Source organism: Chiroxiphia lanceolata, chromosome 13, assembly GCF_009829145.1.
Source record: "Chiroxiphia lanceolata isolate bChiLan1 chromosome 13, bChiLan1.pri, whole genome shotgun sequence".
Classification (NCBI taxonomy): Eukaryota; Metazoa; Chordata; class Aves; order Passeriformes; family Pipridae; genus Chiroxiphia; species Chiroxiphia lanceolata.
Genome location: NC_045649.1, coordinates 5546221 through 5562081, shown reverse-complemented (window position 1 = coordinate 5562081; position 15861 = coordinate 5546221). Strand labels below are relative to the sequence as shown.

Here is a 15861-nt window from a genome sequence, read left to right as displayed (position 1 = left end):
CAAAACCCCACAACAGTTGAGAACAACAGTCGAACCAAACTAATTCAGCCTGTGGGAAGAGTTTTTAAATAGGATGGTTGTACCCAAATTGAAATTTGGAACAATATCTTATTCTTATAGAATTTCATCATCAGATAAAATCAACAGTAAATTTAATCAGAACAATTCATTGCTAACTTTAATTCTCAAAGTACATTTTTTATTTTGTTGCAACCGTTGTATCTGCATTTACAGCATCTGTTTATCAACATTGTTCAGTATTTCAATCTGCCCTACAATATTAGTTTATTCATAATAAGCTTTCAATTTATTTCTAGTATTTACTATACTCCTGCTATATAAACAAATAAAAATTATCCTTCCAGTAGCTAAACTTACAGAAAAAAAGGTGAAATTCCCACTCTGAACAGAAATTTTACATCTATTTGGTCTGAACCTTAATCATATCCTAAGGGTTTTCTTAGCTTATTCAAAAGATGCATAAAAAAAAAAAAAAAATGAACCCAAATCAAAGCTTTTATTTCCAACCTCTTTTTTTTACTTTTAGAGCAGAGACTTTGTTTTTTGGACTTGCTGTTCTAAAGGTTTGCTGGTCCCACTTCTTTGTCCAGGGGAAGGATTCGCCGAGCCACAAAATCAGCAAGAAAAATTGTGCAATATGATAATAATACATTTCTCAAAAGCCAATTTGTGCACTATTTATAGAGCTATGATTGCCATGGACTCACCTGTGGGAGATCCCTCCATGACATGCCCCACATAAGGCCCCTCTTTGAACATTGGCCTGTTGTCGTTCTGGTCAATGACAGAAATATCCAAGCGCACTGGGCCGTCGATGGTTTTCCCACCCAGATCTGTGACCTCAACTTCAAGCTGTAGGAATGAAAAGAGAGGAGTAAATTCATTAGTTCACCATCACAGGGAGCTGAGAGTAAGAAGAAACCAGCTCAGATCAGTGCTGTTGGAACCAGATCTTGCCCAGGGCGACACTTGCAGCTCAATCTGCTGGAGCGGGCTCAGAGCAGATTTCTAATCTAAGAAACAAAGACAGATGGACATTTGAATTAAGATGATATCTTGAAAATGGCATATTACCCAAAGAATGAAAAGACCAGAGTGTAAGAAAACAAAGACCCTCTGCAAATTTGATACTAATCGTGTGAAAATTTGGTTAGAGTTTGTTTCTTTGCTTTATTTTCAATCCCATTTCCAGTGCGCACGTGTAGAACTATCTGGAATAACTGACATATCTCCTAATGCTCATTTTAAAGGCTTTTTAACAACAAACGAGCAAACAGGAAACAAAACAAAACCACGAACCTGCAAGAATTCATTAGACATTACATGTATTTTCTCAGTGATGGTGGCATGGAGCACTAAGTCAGGCAATTTTGACACTTCTCCAGCATTTCTAGGAAGGTATGGAAGGATAAAACACATGCAGTCTCCTATAAGCAGAAGACATGCAAACTGCAAACACCCACAATCCCAATGTGAGAGAGCACCTGTTGAACAGAAAGCTGACATCTGCAGCTGAGGATTTGTTTGGACTTCCTCTGCTTCCAAAAGCTGGAGAGAAAGATCCTGCTGTATATCTCCACCCTCCAAACCAGGTGCAAGGGAAAACCACAATGGGTCACCAAAGCTTTGTCTGTTATTAGGGCAAACCAAGCCAAAACTTGTTAAATATTAGAAAAGATCAATTTTGATTTTTCAACAGAAGAGATTACAGCTGTGTGCTGTACCTGCAGTTCTCTGCCCTCACCAAGAAATCAATAAAATACAGCAATAAACATGTCAGAGGCACCACTATCATTCTCACCTGCCCTCCCCATCCCCAGACTCAGCTCTTTAATGGAGTTAAGCCAGCCAGAAAATGAACCTGAGCTCCAATGTTAATATCACTCTCTTCCAGTCTTTCCTGAGAAAGTGGTAACAGCAGGGGCTGGAAGTCTCTGAGCATTTTGTTTATACTGTTAATTTATTCTTCATTGCCATGTCTTATACCTGTAAGTTATTTATAACTTAGTGATAAATCCTAGTGGGAAAGAATTAGGTCAGAATTTTAATTCCTTATTAAAATGGATGGCTTATTATCACCTCTCTCCGTATTTTGTTCTGCTTATAGATACTTTCCACTTTTTTAATTCAATGTGTTGGGTGTGAGTAGGAGTATTTGTTACAAGTCAACTACCTACTCAAATACACTGTTGTAAATAGTGTCACAGTCCATTTTAACATCTACTCCCTGCTTATTTTCACTTCTCTGGAAATTGTTCTTGCAAGCCTTTCACAAGCCTTATTTATCCTTTACATATATATTTATATATTTCCCTATATATATATTTATATATTTCCATATATATATATATATATATATATATATATAAGCTAACAAATACTCTGATTTGAAGATAAATAATTCCCATGGCATTGGCACTGCTGAATTTTTATGAGGGCACACCCCCCTTTATCTTCCAGGCTTGTTTAACCCTGTATTCCAAAGTCATCGCAGGAATCTTTGATGGCACATGATCTGATGGGGACTAGGAAGAAAAATAGTCTTATTTCTGAACTACATTAATGTCAGATAAAGTTTTAGCTACAGTTGGAAACTGTTGACAAAATGAATCATAAAATAGTTTGGGTTGAAAGGGACATTTAAGGATCATCCAGTCCAACCCTCCCACCAAGGACAAGGACACCTCCCACTAGGACAAGTTGCTCCAAATCCCTTCCAACCTGGCCTGGAATGTTTCCAGGGATGGAACACCCACCACCTCTTGGGGCAACCCATGTCAGTGTTTTACCACCCTTATTGTAATTTTCTTTTCCTTACATCCAGTGTAAATCTCTCCTCTTTGAGTTTAAAACCGTTCCCCCTCATCCTACCCAACAGGCCCTGCTAAAATGCTTGTCCCCAGCTTTCTTGGAACCCCCCTTTAGGTTCTGGAAGGGACTCTGAGGTCTTCCTGGTGCCTTTGCCTTCTCTCCTCCAGGCTGAACCACCCAACTCTCTGAGCCTGTGAGGTGCTCCAGCCCTCTGATCATTTTTGTGGCCTCCTCTGGACCAACAACTCCCTGTCTTTCCCATGCTGAGGACTCTGCAGCTGGACACTTTTCTCTTGGTAAATGTTGACTCACCAAAACTTTGTTAATTGCTTTGGGAAGTGAAAGAATAGCAATATTTCTCTGTGAAATTTCAGCAAATTAATTTTCAAATTCAAGATAATTTGCTCTTAATCTCTCTCTCAATATCAAGTGACTATTCTGTTCACTGGAAAGAACAAAGGCTTTGCTAAATTTAAAAAAAAAAATCTATTTCAGCTGCTTTATCAAAATTGTAAGTCGTTTAAAGCAAAGGCTGATCTAACAGTAGGTTTTAGACATTTTTCCTAGAGTAGAAGAGATTAAGGAAAAGAATAGGAGATTCTGATTAATGACTGAAAGGGATTTACTTTATCATTGCCAAGTCCACTGCATCTGAGAACAACTGTCCAAAAAATTTGGCCTGACAGGTCCATAGGAACAGTTACATGATCTCTGCCTCATTTTATTAAGCTGACAGAGGACTTTATTTTATTAATCTTTGTACAATAACTTTCAGGCCTGCCCTTAGCATTATGGGTTAACTCAGCAGCTCTTTTTAAACCCATTCTCCTGCAGTGTCTCCAAAATAAAAGCCTGCAGCACTGAACTTATGACCATTTATCTTTATATGACTAGTTAGTGAAAGAAGCTGTCTTTTATCTTGCTTCCTCACAAAACAAACAAACATATTAAAAAAAAAAAAATCCATAAAGTCCCACTGCTCACAAAATAACAGAAATATATTGTTATTTACAAACACCCAACACATGCAAGTGAGAAAAGCATTCAAGTAAGAGACAGTATTGGCACTTGGAGCAGGCAGCGAGTGGAAAATTAGATGGGGCCTCACTATCAGAAGAGGGAGATTTCAGTCTTTCAACAGAGAAGGCAGGAAAGCCTATCTGGTTTTAATGCAAAACTTGACTGATGTATGGAAGAGACTCAATTAATTCTTCTGATAACAACAGATTGTGATGACATGTTCAGAGAGTGTAAGTTCCTACCTGACTATAACAACAGAGCTCCAAGGACAAGTGCTAAGTATAAAGAGAGATTTGGACAAATTAATAAAAAAACGACCTGCAGAGCTCTGTAGCTTTTTTATTTAGTGAAACCCTGCTATGTTTTCACTGTTTCAACTTGAAAGTTATGGAATTATGTTCATAGGGGGTTGAAACTAAGTGATCTTTAAGGTGCCTTCCAACCCAAACCATCCTATGATAATGATGAAGTTTTGTTGATCATAACCCAAACCGATCATATTTTCAGGAACTCTTGAGCCTAAATCCCAATTTCATTTTTGACACAAGTGTACCTGCAAACTACAGAGGATAATCAAGGCTTTAGGAGAATGGTTGAACCTCACAACACAAGTCTCCATGACAGGATACAAAGCAGACTTTGGCTATTGCCCCTTATATATCTGAGAAACACTGATAAAATTAAGCACACCAATGGAACAGGGAAAAGCAGAATAAACCCCAAAACTGCAGGCAGGAACAGACTTTAGCCTGTCTGACTAACTCTTAATTAATACTCTCCCTTCTCAAAATGGTTTTTTTGACTCCCCATCCAATTTCTCTCACCACATCCAAAGCAGAATCTTCCATCAGCCCAAATATAATGACATCACCAGAAGTTTAGAAAGCTTATTCCAAGTTACACAAACCTGTTTTAAACACTCTGCTTTATTTCACAGTCTTGAGTCCTTTCCACTCTGCAGTCACCAATAACATTTACAGGAGAGATAACCAGCCTCATTCTTACCATTACTTAAGGTAATTTCAAAAGTTTCTCTTCACAGAACAGTTGTTTTCATTCATTTATTGCTTTGGGTGAAATGATTCTGGATAGCCACCTTCCTTCTCTGCATATAAATGTCTATTTTTACTTTGCAGCCAGCCAGCCAATGGCCCACATAAAATTACCTCATAAATTTGAAGTTTTTCATAAGTAAATCTGGAATATCTTTTAATGCTTAATTATCTTCAAAGTCTAAGGCAGGCTATTTAGTCATTACCTGCCTCCTTATTTTAATTTCCAATTTGTTGCTGATAAGAATGTTTCTCCCAGAATTCTTCCAGTTGTTTCAACAGATGGTTTTTCTACAGGTTCCTCAGCCCCAGCTTCACAGGAGCACTGTTGTCCATAGGTACAGACCAGTGCTGGCTTTATTTATTCCTAGTTTGATCAGAATTATGACTGAGGATACTTGTTAGGTTTATGTATCACCAATTTTTAAGTGTGGATTGACAGTAAGGAAAGGTGACAGACTTAAGGATCATTCATGTAGGCAATTTGTGGTAAGGAAAAAAGAAATAAAGCCACCTGTTCGTAAAAAAACAGTGAAGAAAATCTCTTTATAATGAAAGGTTGTAGTAAAAATGTTATGCAATTACCTAACAAAGCTCGGAGAAGACAACAATTCAGACAAGCAGAAACTAATTACAATTAAATTTTCCTGATTTATGAATATGAATAAAACATTAGCTAATTTTCATGTGGCTCAAGAATAGACAGAGGGAGAGGATACAAACCAAAAATCCACTGTCTCTCATAGGTAAGAATGATTCCATCTCAGACTACTTGATGGCAGGGTATTGATTACCACAGCATGATGCAGAGGTGATAGCAAAAATGGCACCATTACCTACAATGGGAGAATTTAACCTCACCTTCAGAGTCAGAGCCGAGGTGGGAAGGTGTTAATTAGCCACTCTAAGTACTCCTATGAGTATCTTCCAGAGGCTTTACCTTGTTAATGCATCCCTCTCAAAAATTAGGTTCTGTTTCCTCTAAAAATACACAACTTATTACTCTAATTTTACTGTTTTCTTATCTAGCAACTGGGCTTAACTGGTTAGTTATGGGAAAGTCACAGGGAACAAAGGAATTTGGAGCAGAGAAAGGGAGGCCCTGGTGTTGTACAGCTGTGCAGGAAACCCAACCCTGCTGGGGCAGCAGGACAGGGTAGGGGGGGGTGGGCAGAGGCTGCCCCAAGGTCCTGCCATCCTGGCAGAGCTTCCCCTCAGGCTCTGGGTGAGTGTGAAACCCTCCTGCACCCTCCAAAACGCACCAAATCCCATTTTAGGGGTGGGCATAAAGGAGGTGTGAGGTGCTCAAACTGATCAGAAGTGGTTGATGATGGCAGAACTGGTGGAAGCAGCTGATGCGACACAGCAGAGCGTTCCCAAAGAGAATCAGCCACATAAATAAGACAGGCAAAGGCTGGGAGGAGAAACAGAGATGAAATAACTTCACCAAAGCTGGAGACCAGACAAAATTTCAATCAAGCTTGAATCTGGGCTTTTGATCTCTGGATACAAGACTGATTTCTATCTCTTGCTGAGCAAGTGATGTAAAATTAGATTTACAAAGGTTATTAAGCTACCAACATGGGCACAGTATGATTTTTCAAAGTGCCTTATGAGACTGGATAATATATTCTATTAAAAGCAAAACACCTCTGAAAGAGCTTTGAAAACCTGGTTGTCCTCTCAGTGTATCATTTTTTTCCCTCCATTACACACTATTCTACAGCTGTAGGGACACAAAACCACAACTGAAAATAATGTTATGCACCCTCACAACAGAAAGCCACAAAGAGCCTCTCAGATAGCCACAAAAAAACTGAATTAAAATACTTCTGAAGGATATTCCTGTTAAATATTATCTGTGAGCTGAAATGAGAATGTCCACTCCAAAAATAACCTCAGTGAACAAATGAGAAGAACAGCCCTCAAATCTGTGGAGCAATACAGCTCTTCAAGAAGGCATGTGTACTTCACACAGACCAAAAGTATTAAGGATGATCATACAAATACTAATTAAAATCTTCCCATATCACAAGAGAACACATGTTGATCCCCTCAAAAGAGAGCGGGGTGGGTGGGGGAGAGAGAGAAGATATCAGGACTCACCAAAGCAATCAAGTCTAATCACTAGAAAAATATTAAAGAAATCAAAAAGAGACAAAGTAGGACTGAAATAAAGGATTAAGACATAAGCTGTGTCACAATTTTTAGACTCTGTGCTGCACCACCAAACCAACAAAGACACTCACAGAAGAAAAATTGAAAAATGGCTTTGCACTTTTAAATAGCTCCTGGCAGTGTTCAACACTGCTCACCCTTCTCACTGCTCAAAAATAACTCCAAACGGGGAGGAAGTGGCAAGAGTTTAACAAGTTTCATCTCACAGAAGGATTCCAGAAGTAACAGGGTCAGAGAGAGCCCGTAGCTAATCAGACCAAGAACAAAAATGCAAGATCTAAAATGCATCAGTGACAAGAAAGCTGACTTATTTAGGCATAAGAAATAAAGGTCAGTGTAAATGTCAGGTATATATCACACATACATATATTTTGCTTTGTTATTATTGCTTAAAATATCTGTTCCTTCAAATGAGTAGAGAAAGGTCTCAGAAGTCAAGGATCACTCAAGCTTATACCAGGCTAGTACAGATGTAACCAACCAGGTCTCCCTATTTTTAAGCAACAAAACAGGCAATTACAAGAGCACTTGTACAGAAGCCTTTGCAGGCTGGACTTTACAGCATCCTGCTGCCTTGCTGCCCAAGTCCCTGGCTGTGTCAGCATTCCTGGGATGACAGCTCATCCTCTCCATCCTGTCAGTGCTCGAGTGGTGGAGCTGCAGCCAGAGCGCCTCATCCAAGGAGAGAATAAGAGTGCTTGGGATGGAAGTGTCAATGAAAAGTTTGGAAGCAAGGTTTTCCTACTGGAGTTCCTGGAAAGATTTGCTTATCCTGCAAATAAATTGCCCTTCCATATTTGAAATTATATCACCGTATTATATATAGTCACACCCTTGTAAGATACAATTCTGTAGCCTTTCTAAGCTTCACTTTTTTAAAGGTTAGACTCTGGAAGTCAGATAAAGAGAAGTCAACGAGATTTATTTGTCTCTCTCTGCTTTATAGGATCTTGATGATCCTACTAAAAAAAAATACCGAAAATCCTAAGGTTTGTATAATGAAACCCACCCAAATTTCAGAGCTGCAAGACTCCCATGACCAAGAGTCTCTGCTGTGAAGTGCTGGGTTATGGCACAAAGTGTCTGTCATTCCCCTTTTCTAGACGTAACATGTCATGATGATAAACTCTTAGGTGTCCTGTTTCTGTACCCATACAGTCCCTTTCTCATTTATTGATTTATTTTTATTCTGCTGCTAAGTCTTGTCCCAACTCCTTTCCCAAGCTCTGGCAGCCTCTCACATAACCGGTGCCTCTTCATCACCAACCAGAACCTGCCTGTCCGACCACAGACCTGAACTACCTGCCATGGAACACAACATATTCCTCTCCACTGAACATTTTGTACTTTGCTGACTGTTTGCTAAGCCCAAAATGACACATTTCAATGCTGAGGATAAAAGGTTTGTGGAACATCACCTTCACGACTGGCTACGTGCTGTGTGTTTGGTTACACACCTCAGATCATCGACCACCCTCAACATCATCATCATGAGAGACTGTAAACTGTTCTATGATGAAGGTTGAATTTTGACATCTGAGGGGTTAAATACATCACAGAAGTATTCAGAGTTAGCACTTTGCTCTCATTCCACCCCACATTCCATGTCATGATGCGTAAGCACTGAAGGTAACCAAGCCCTGTTTGTCTTGCCCCATTATTCTGAACTAAATGAGGTTTTGCTGATTTTGTCTACAATCAGTTTTACTGAATTTCACATTATGCCCAGTTGGTTTTTTTTTTCCCAAAAGGATGTCTGTGGCAGATATTTCTACAATTCAGACAGCTGATCTTCCTGCTAAGAACAGCTAAAAGGATTAGCACCCCCCAGATCACACACATTTAGCAGTTTCTCCATTTCAGTGCAAGAGTTTAGTATATATATTTCATATATATATATGTATAAAAGGAAATATCTGAATGCTTTCCACACTATTATAGTAGAAAAATAGTTTGCAGACATGAATATAGCGGAAAGATATGCCAAAGGCAGCCTGATCCAAAAAAATATGTTGCTTCTAATTACCCCTTTTCTCTCTCTAAAATGAACCTTTCTCACTCTTAACATGTTGGACCATCTCTCTACATTAATTGTGAATAAAGAAAGATTTAGTCAATGAGTCTCAAATTAGGTAAATTAACACAGTAATAGTCTCTTCTGAGGATCAACAAGCCTCTGTTATGTAGTGACACAGCAAAGGACAGAATTTATTCCATGTTCTTTTATTTCCATTGGTTACATTTCACCCAGGAACTTTCTGAAATGCTTCAGTGGTCTTCAGCTCTCGTGGCAACATTACCTGTTAAAACTATTAATCTTAAGGTATAATTAGCAGTTCTAGGACGCCTCACTGGACTGATTTATTTATAAATACCTCAGTCAACCATAATTTACTGCATTGAACATGCTAGAAGGGCACCTCCTCAGTAAACTATAAGCTCACCAGCACTTTCCCTTAATTCTGAGATCTCACTTGATGTTTTACAGCATAAACCAGTAGCAACTCCTGTGCTGAATCTTCATAAAATCAGATCTCAGATCAAATCCACACAGATCTGATTTACTGATTTCTCACTACCTTTCAGGACTTTATCCATAGTGCATTTCCACACCTATTTTGTTTCTGGAGATAAAGTAGACTGCTCTTTTCTCTCCCTCATGCTTCTCCTAAACTCCAAACTATGACAACCTTATTGGAGCAATTTCTCTGGATTCCAAGACTCACAACGTAATTGTCATTTTTGTTTTGTTGTGGTTTTTTAACTTTTTCAAGCCCTTTTATTATTCACCAATGACAACAGAAATTATTTTGAGTCCAAAAATACAACCAAAAGAAATTTTGCAAACACTTTGGAAACATCTATTTTTTTCACTGCTTGCATCAAGCTGCATTAACTGGAAAAAAAAAAAAAGCCTATATTACCTGATTGGCAGCAAAGGGAGAATTGGAAAGTCATAGTTATTGCAGTAAAAAACAAAGCCTGAATAGTCAGTCACAAAATTCATTAGATGCTCTTTGCACCAAAAATTGCAAATAAAAAAACCCTTTTGAATTACAATAATCAGCAAGACCCTTTTCATGTGTCCACAAACCAAATGATCATAAAAGGAATAACTTCCAGAGCTGTTGCATTAACATTTTACTTTTCCTATTGCAAAGCTGTAACTCAAAAAAACAGGAAAAGTATCTTTGTAACCCACAGAGATAATCACTAACAGAATACAGGAGTGAATTAATGGCAGAACAGAAATAAAGGTATGCCCTGTTACAAAGTAAGAGCAATTAAATAAAGGCAACTAATTTTGAACAAGCAGGTTTACTGTAATAAGACTGGAAAATTAAACATACTGCAGAAATAAACATGCAAAGGAAGAGAAATCTTGCATCATTTTAACCTGTTAAAATCTACGTGAGTGCAGCAATTCTTTTAAACCTGAAAGGACCTGGAACAAGAAGTCCTTGAAGAGACCTTCTGAGGCTTATGCTCCAAACATCACGGTGACTTTTTGCACAGACTCTTCAACCTCTTTGTATTTAGTTCCAAACTGGCATTGCTCTCACAGAGGAATGGAAAATGCCATGGTGTTTTACTCCATTACACTCTCCTGAGGCTTACTATGGCAATGAAGGGCCTTAACATCACAGTACACATCTTTTCTAAAAATAATGGGCCTGTGTGTACTAAAATCTGAACTTTTTTAAAGCAATAGGGAGGTATTTTAACAGTATAGTATGATTTACATCAAATATATTTAATTATAGCTTGAAGTGTCACCATTGTTACCAATATAATTGCCAGTAGCCCCAGTGAGTACAAAGAGTGTCTTAATGCACAAATTTCTGTCTAAAAAGAGGAAAACAAAATAGCACCTCGTATTTAATCCCCAAATTCTGGTGTGGGCTGTGACTAGGTCTCCATTCCATTGTTCCTGTCACCTTCTTGATTTCAAGTTGACAGACATGGGACACACAATGACTGGACTTTACCATTCAATAAAACAACAATTAGTTGCAAATTGCATAAAAGTTCTTCTTCACTCCATCCTGCTACATCACCAAAACATGGTTTTCTCCTTCAACTTGGCAAGGTCACTTTTCATCGATATATTGCTGGTTCAAACATAAGATAATTTCTTTTATTTGGAGTAACCTATTTATAAATCCATCACCATTAAGTGACTCGCCAGCTCAATGCAAAACACACAGAGAAACTCGGCCCCATCGATCCCAAGACTTTGATTTTTGAGCTGAAATCAGCAGCAATCCATCAACCATATGGAGCCTCTCAAAATCAGTAAAACAGGTCTGTTTGTAACTGAGGTGTCTTGTAGAACCAAAGGTTTGTTGTTGTGACACCAAGTAAATCCTCTGGAGCTGGAATTACAAAAGGCACCTAAAACCGTGGAGCTAAACCCTAAAGGGCACGTTTGCAGGCAGTGCAGGATCTGAAGGAATATGAAGGGACAAAGAGATCACTGTAGTATGATCACTGATATAAAAATTATTCAGTGAATTCACTGAAGACACAAATGAAATAAATATGTTGCATGAACCGGTATAATAAAGTTTCTCATGTGGGATAAATCCCTTCAGGGTTGTTCAGCCTGGGGAAAAGGAGGCTCAGGAGGGACCTCATTGCTCTCTGCAGCTGCCTGACAGGAGGGGGCAGTGAGGTAGGGGCCTCTTCTCCCAGGCAGTGGCAATACGACAAGGGGAAAGGGCCTCAATTCGCACCAGGAGAGGGTCAGGGTTGGACATCAGGAAAAATTTCCACACAGAAAGGGTGGTCAGGCATTGGAACAGGCTCCCCAGGGAAGTGGTGGAATCACCATCCCTGAGAGTGTTCAAAAAATGAGTGGACATGGCAGTTTGTTCTATGGTTTAGTGGGCACGGTGACCCCAATGATCCTATGATTCTATAAGGAAAGTAAAATCAGCTGCAAAAAAAACCCCAACTTAAAATTACTGAGTCTACTTAAGAAAGCAGAAAGATTTCCAAATATTTTCCCAAACCTAAAGGAGGCAAAGAAGAATTATTGTTTCATTTTATGTCAAAGAAGGAAATGAAGGAAAACACACTAAAATCTGTTGTAGGCTGATAGTTTTTCTGTATTTAAATATTTTATACATATGATTGTGTCTCACCAGGGCTGCTGGCTCACACAAATGTTCAATAGATGGCACTCTGTGTTCTCCTACAAACACCATTAAATGGAGCAGCTGAGAGACAGTGAGGGGGACTGAGTTTACTCACCTGCCCTAATTTTACTACAGACACCACTTAAAAAGAATTACTTTTTATCAGAAGATAAATGAGCTTCATACTGAACAATTCAAAAAAAGGGGAAGTTTGAAACACAGAAACACAGAAAATATAAGAAACATATTTTAAGTGATCAGACCTTCATCTCTCACTAAAAGGTCAAAAAATAAGCAGGTATGTGGATTGTCTCTTCAGCAAGGAAACAAAATTGTATAACAGGGACATATTCCTGCAGAAAAAAGATATTTGGAGAAGGATTCTCTGACTGTTCAGTGGAAGGCTGGAAAAAATCTTATCAAAATGCAGACTACTAAACACAATATTCATAGCTCATCAAATCCTGACACGTTCTGGAATAGATAACACCAAACTATGTCGCTCCAACTGGGTTTGACAGCAGGTAAATTATATTGTGTAAGAGTTTAACTAAAATGAAGTTGTTCACCAAAAATATCTTGATCTATACAGGATTTTTAATGTTAGAAAACTGTCCTATTACTAATGAGACAACAGACAAGAAAAGTGACATTAAGTTTATTTTTCTGCTTCTTATTCTGCTTTACCCAGCAGATCACAGAGAGCAGAATGAATAAATGTATGGAAATAGCTTTTTTTTTTTTAACCTTTTCTCTGAACAGGTTCCTTTTCAGAACCACATCTATCTTTTAAAATTACCCATCAAATGCTGTAATTGAACATATTTCAGCCTTAGTCCAGAGCTGAACAGCTGTGCTGACTGATCCCTTCAATCCATGGCATGGCTGGTACACCCTGACTTAACCTCCCTTATAAACATTTAGAGGGCTGGAATATCCAACTTCCAGCTCAAAGCTTCATGGCAGCGTATATTGGTGTGGTTACCCTGTCCAACAACATGAGTATTAATTTATAAACACTCATATCAACACCAAATTTCTTAAACTCACACTGTTAGAAAAGAGGTGCAGAATCAGCCACTGCTGCCATCACAGTAAACCTGGGGTTTGCTGGACCAAGAAGTGTTTGACTTGCTGCTTGTTCAAGGTTCACATCATACAGCTACTTTGGGCTTTTTCATGGTATTTAACACTGGTATAAAATATTTATTCAGTAGCTGGATAATTTAACAGACACAACCCAGTAACCTACAAATGGACTTGGGTTGGAACCTGCAGTGCAAAATCCTATTTGCAGTTGCCCACAGCTGTGAACACCCAACTGTAACCCAAAAATGGTTTATGGGTGGTTTTGTTGATGGAAGTGTCTTCAATCTTCCATATTTTCTGGAAGAATGCAAACTTTTTTACTGTGATCTCGCCTTTATATCTGTTTTCCAAACTGATGACAAGAAATAAGGTTGGTGACTAATACAACACTTGGGCAGCCTGAAGGTTTGAAGCTTAGGATTTTTTAAAGTCCTTCCCACAGAGAGAAACCTGTTTCAGGGGTCCTTTTTGTCAAGTCCCACAGCATATAGAGGTTTTTTCTTTCAAGTATAATGAAATCTTAATTTGTACAAGTAACTTAACCTCTAAAGATGGAGAGGCCAACTAAAATGTGTATCATAATCAAAGAATAAAAAAAAAAAAAATAGGAGAATTTTGCATTTACCAAGGTGGTTATCTATACAAGGGACTAAAAAATAATTCTCTAATGGTCATTCAACCTTCACACCCCTATTCTTTGACTTTTCTGTTACCAAGATATACATACATGTTCCCTCAAGTAAATTTGAGTCCAAATTTCTATATTATTATTGGTAATATTTCTTAGACTTATCTCTCATTCCTTCCAACAACAACCACAAAGGCTCATTTACCTTATGCAGAATGCAATTAGCAGGTATCCTATTTATCTGACAGCTTTCTCATTTTCTCAATTCTATGCAATTTGACAGGGACTATTACAGATCTGTAACTAGTCTTTCAGAATGACTTTCACAAGGTTAGTTCACTTATTAATTGACCCTTGGTAATGGTAATTTAAGAAGCATATTAATCTCATCTGTCAGTTCTAACACATACTAGATGTATAAAATAATTTGTCTTTTGCAAGGAGCCTTGCAACAGAAATGAAGTGTCTAAATTTTTAATTAATATGCATTTTCTTTCAACAAATGAGACTTTGGAGTGGAAGGAGACTTCAGTGTTTTTCTTCATTCTACTTTAAAGCTCCTGCGTATTCTTGTTGTGAAGATAAACACTTTCACCAGTCAATAAAGACTATGATCTAAATAATCTTCTACAAAGGACATTCTGGTGTTCTCAACAGATCCCTGAAACCTCAAAATGTGCAAAAAAAGCATTTGGCACTTCAACAGCACTGTCTTATTAAATATACAGATCAAAGGTTTCTGGAATTAAGGAGATTTAATACACTAAGAACATTAACCAAAAGATTACTATTCAGAAATTGAAAACTTCAACCAGCATCAGATGCTTGAAGTTGTTATAATCTCATAAAATCTGGTTTCCTGATGCATCATAGGTTGAGCAGAGCCTGCAGTTTGTGTCTAAGAGGCATCCAACATTCTTAATCCCAAGTATTAGTAAGGGCCTTATGTAACTTCTCCTTTATCCCATTCAAGAGGTAAATTATGGGAACAGTGTAAATTGTGCCCTTAGTGTGTGATCATCTGCACATTTTAACACATGGATGAGAGGCAGCTCCTCACCTAAAAACTCCAAAGGGTCTTAAGGTGTTACTGAGGAGTGTGCACAGTTCCCGTTAAGGTCAGCACAGGCTTGAGGAGGAATAAAAATCCTGTGGGCTGTATTTAAAGCAGAGAAGTCATGAAAATACAAGGTAAAAGCTGAGGTGATCCTCTGCCCCCCAGTCTATTTCTCCTTTTGTGTCCAAAGAATGAAAAGATCATCTAAGACATGACTTTACAAAGAGCAGACCCTTGGCTGCAAACCCAGGGAGGTTGTGCTGAGAGAGCAGGTGAGGCCAATGCTTCTGCATCACCCTCCAGCCTCTCCCAGCCTCAGCCATCCTGTCCTTCACGCTGCCAGCACACTTCTGCTCTTGACATCGAGCAGCAACACGAAATCCTATCAGTTCTACAGGGTCCTTTACCAGCAGCAGAGACTCTGTTGTGCAGACACCTTGCAAGAGTAACCCTGTGGAACAGACCCAGTGCTTGCAGACACCGGGTCCACACCACACTCACAGAGGGACTCCAGGGGCAAGGAAAAGTCTGGAGAATGCTGAGAGTGGGTCCCTGCCCTGGGGGACTGCATTCAGCCCTCTGGACAGGGGTGGGGGACCAAATGTCATGGGAATCCATCTCATAGGGCTTGTTTTCTTCCATGGAAAGCACTGCAGATGAGGAATGGGAAGTAAATCTAGAGGAGTCTCTGCTAATTCCTCAGATTACTCCACATGTGACTGTTTCCCCACTGATGACCACTGTGAGTTATTTAGATTAATCTGGTTCCAAGTGGAGCAACAAATATAAAGGAAGATGTTATCAACCACACTAACAAATGCTCCCTTGCTTAAACTACTCCAAGTTCCACATGCTCTCAGATCT

General features: G+C 38.7%; 1 protein-coding gene across 2 annotated transcripts in view; it reads right to left on the bottom strand.

The window, feature by feature from the left end:
• CDH13 (cadherin 13) overlaps nt 1–15861 on the bottom strand; it is a 446174-nt gene that overhangs the window by 192959 nt on the left and 237354 nt on the right. For both annotated transcript variants that reach the window (XM_032701054.1, XM_032701055.1), the window contains exon 6: nt 729–873. In XM_032701054.1, coding sequence (XP_032556945.1) covers nt 729–873 — 145 coding nt within the window. The remainder of the gene's footprint in view (nt 1–728; nt 874–15861) is intronic.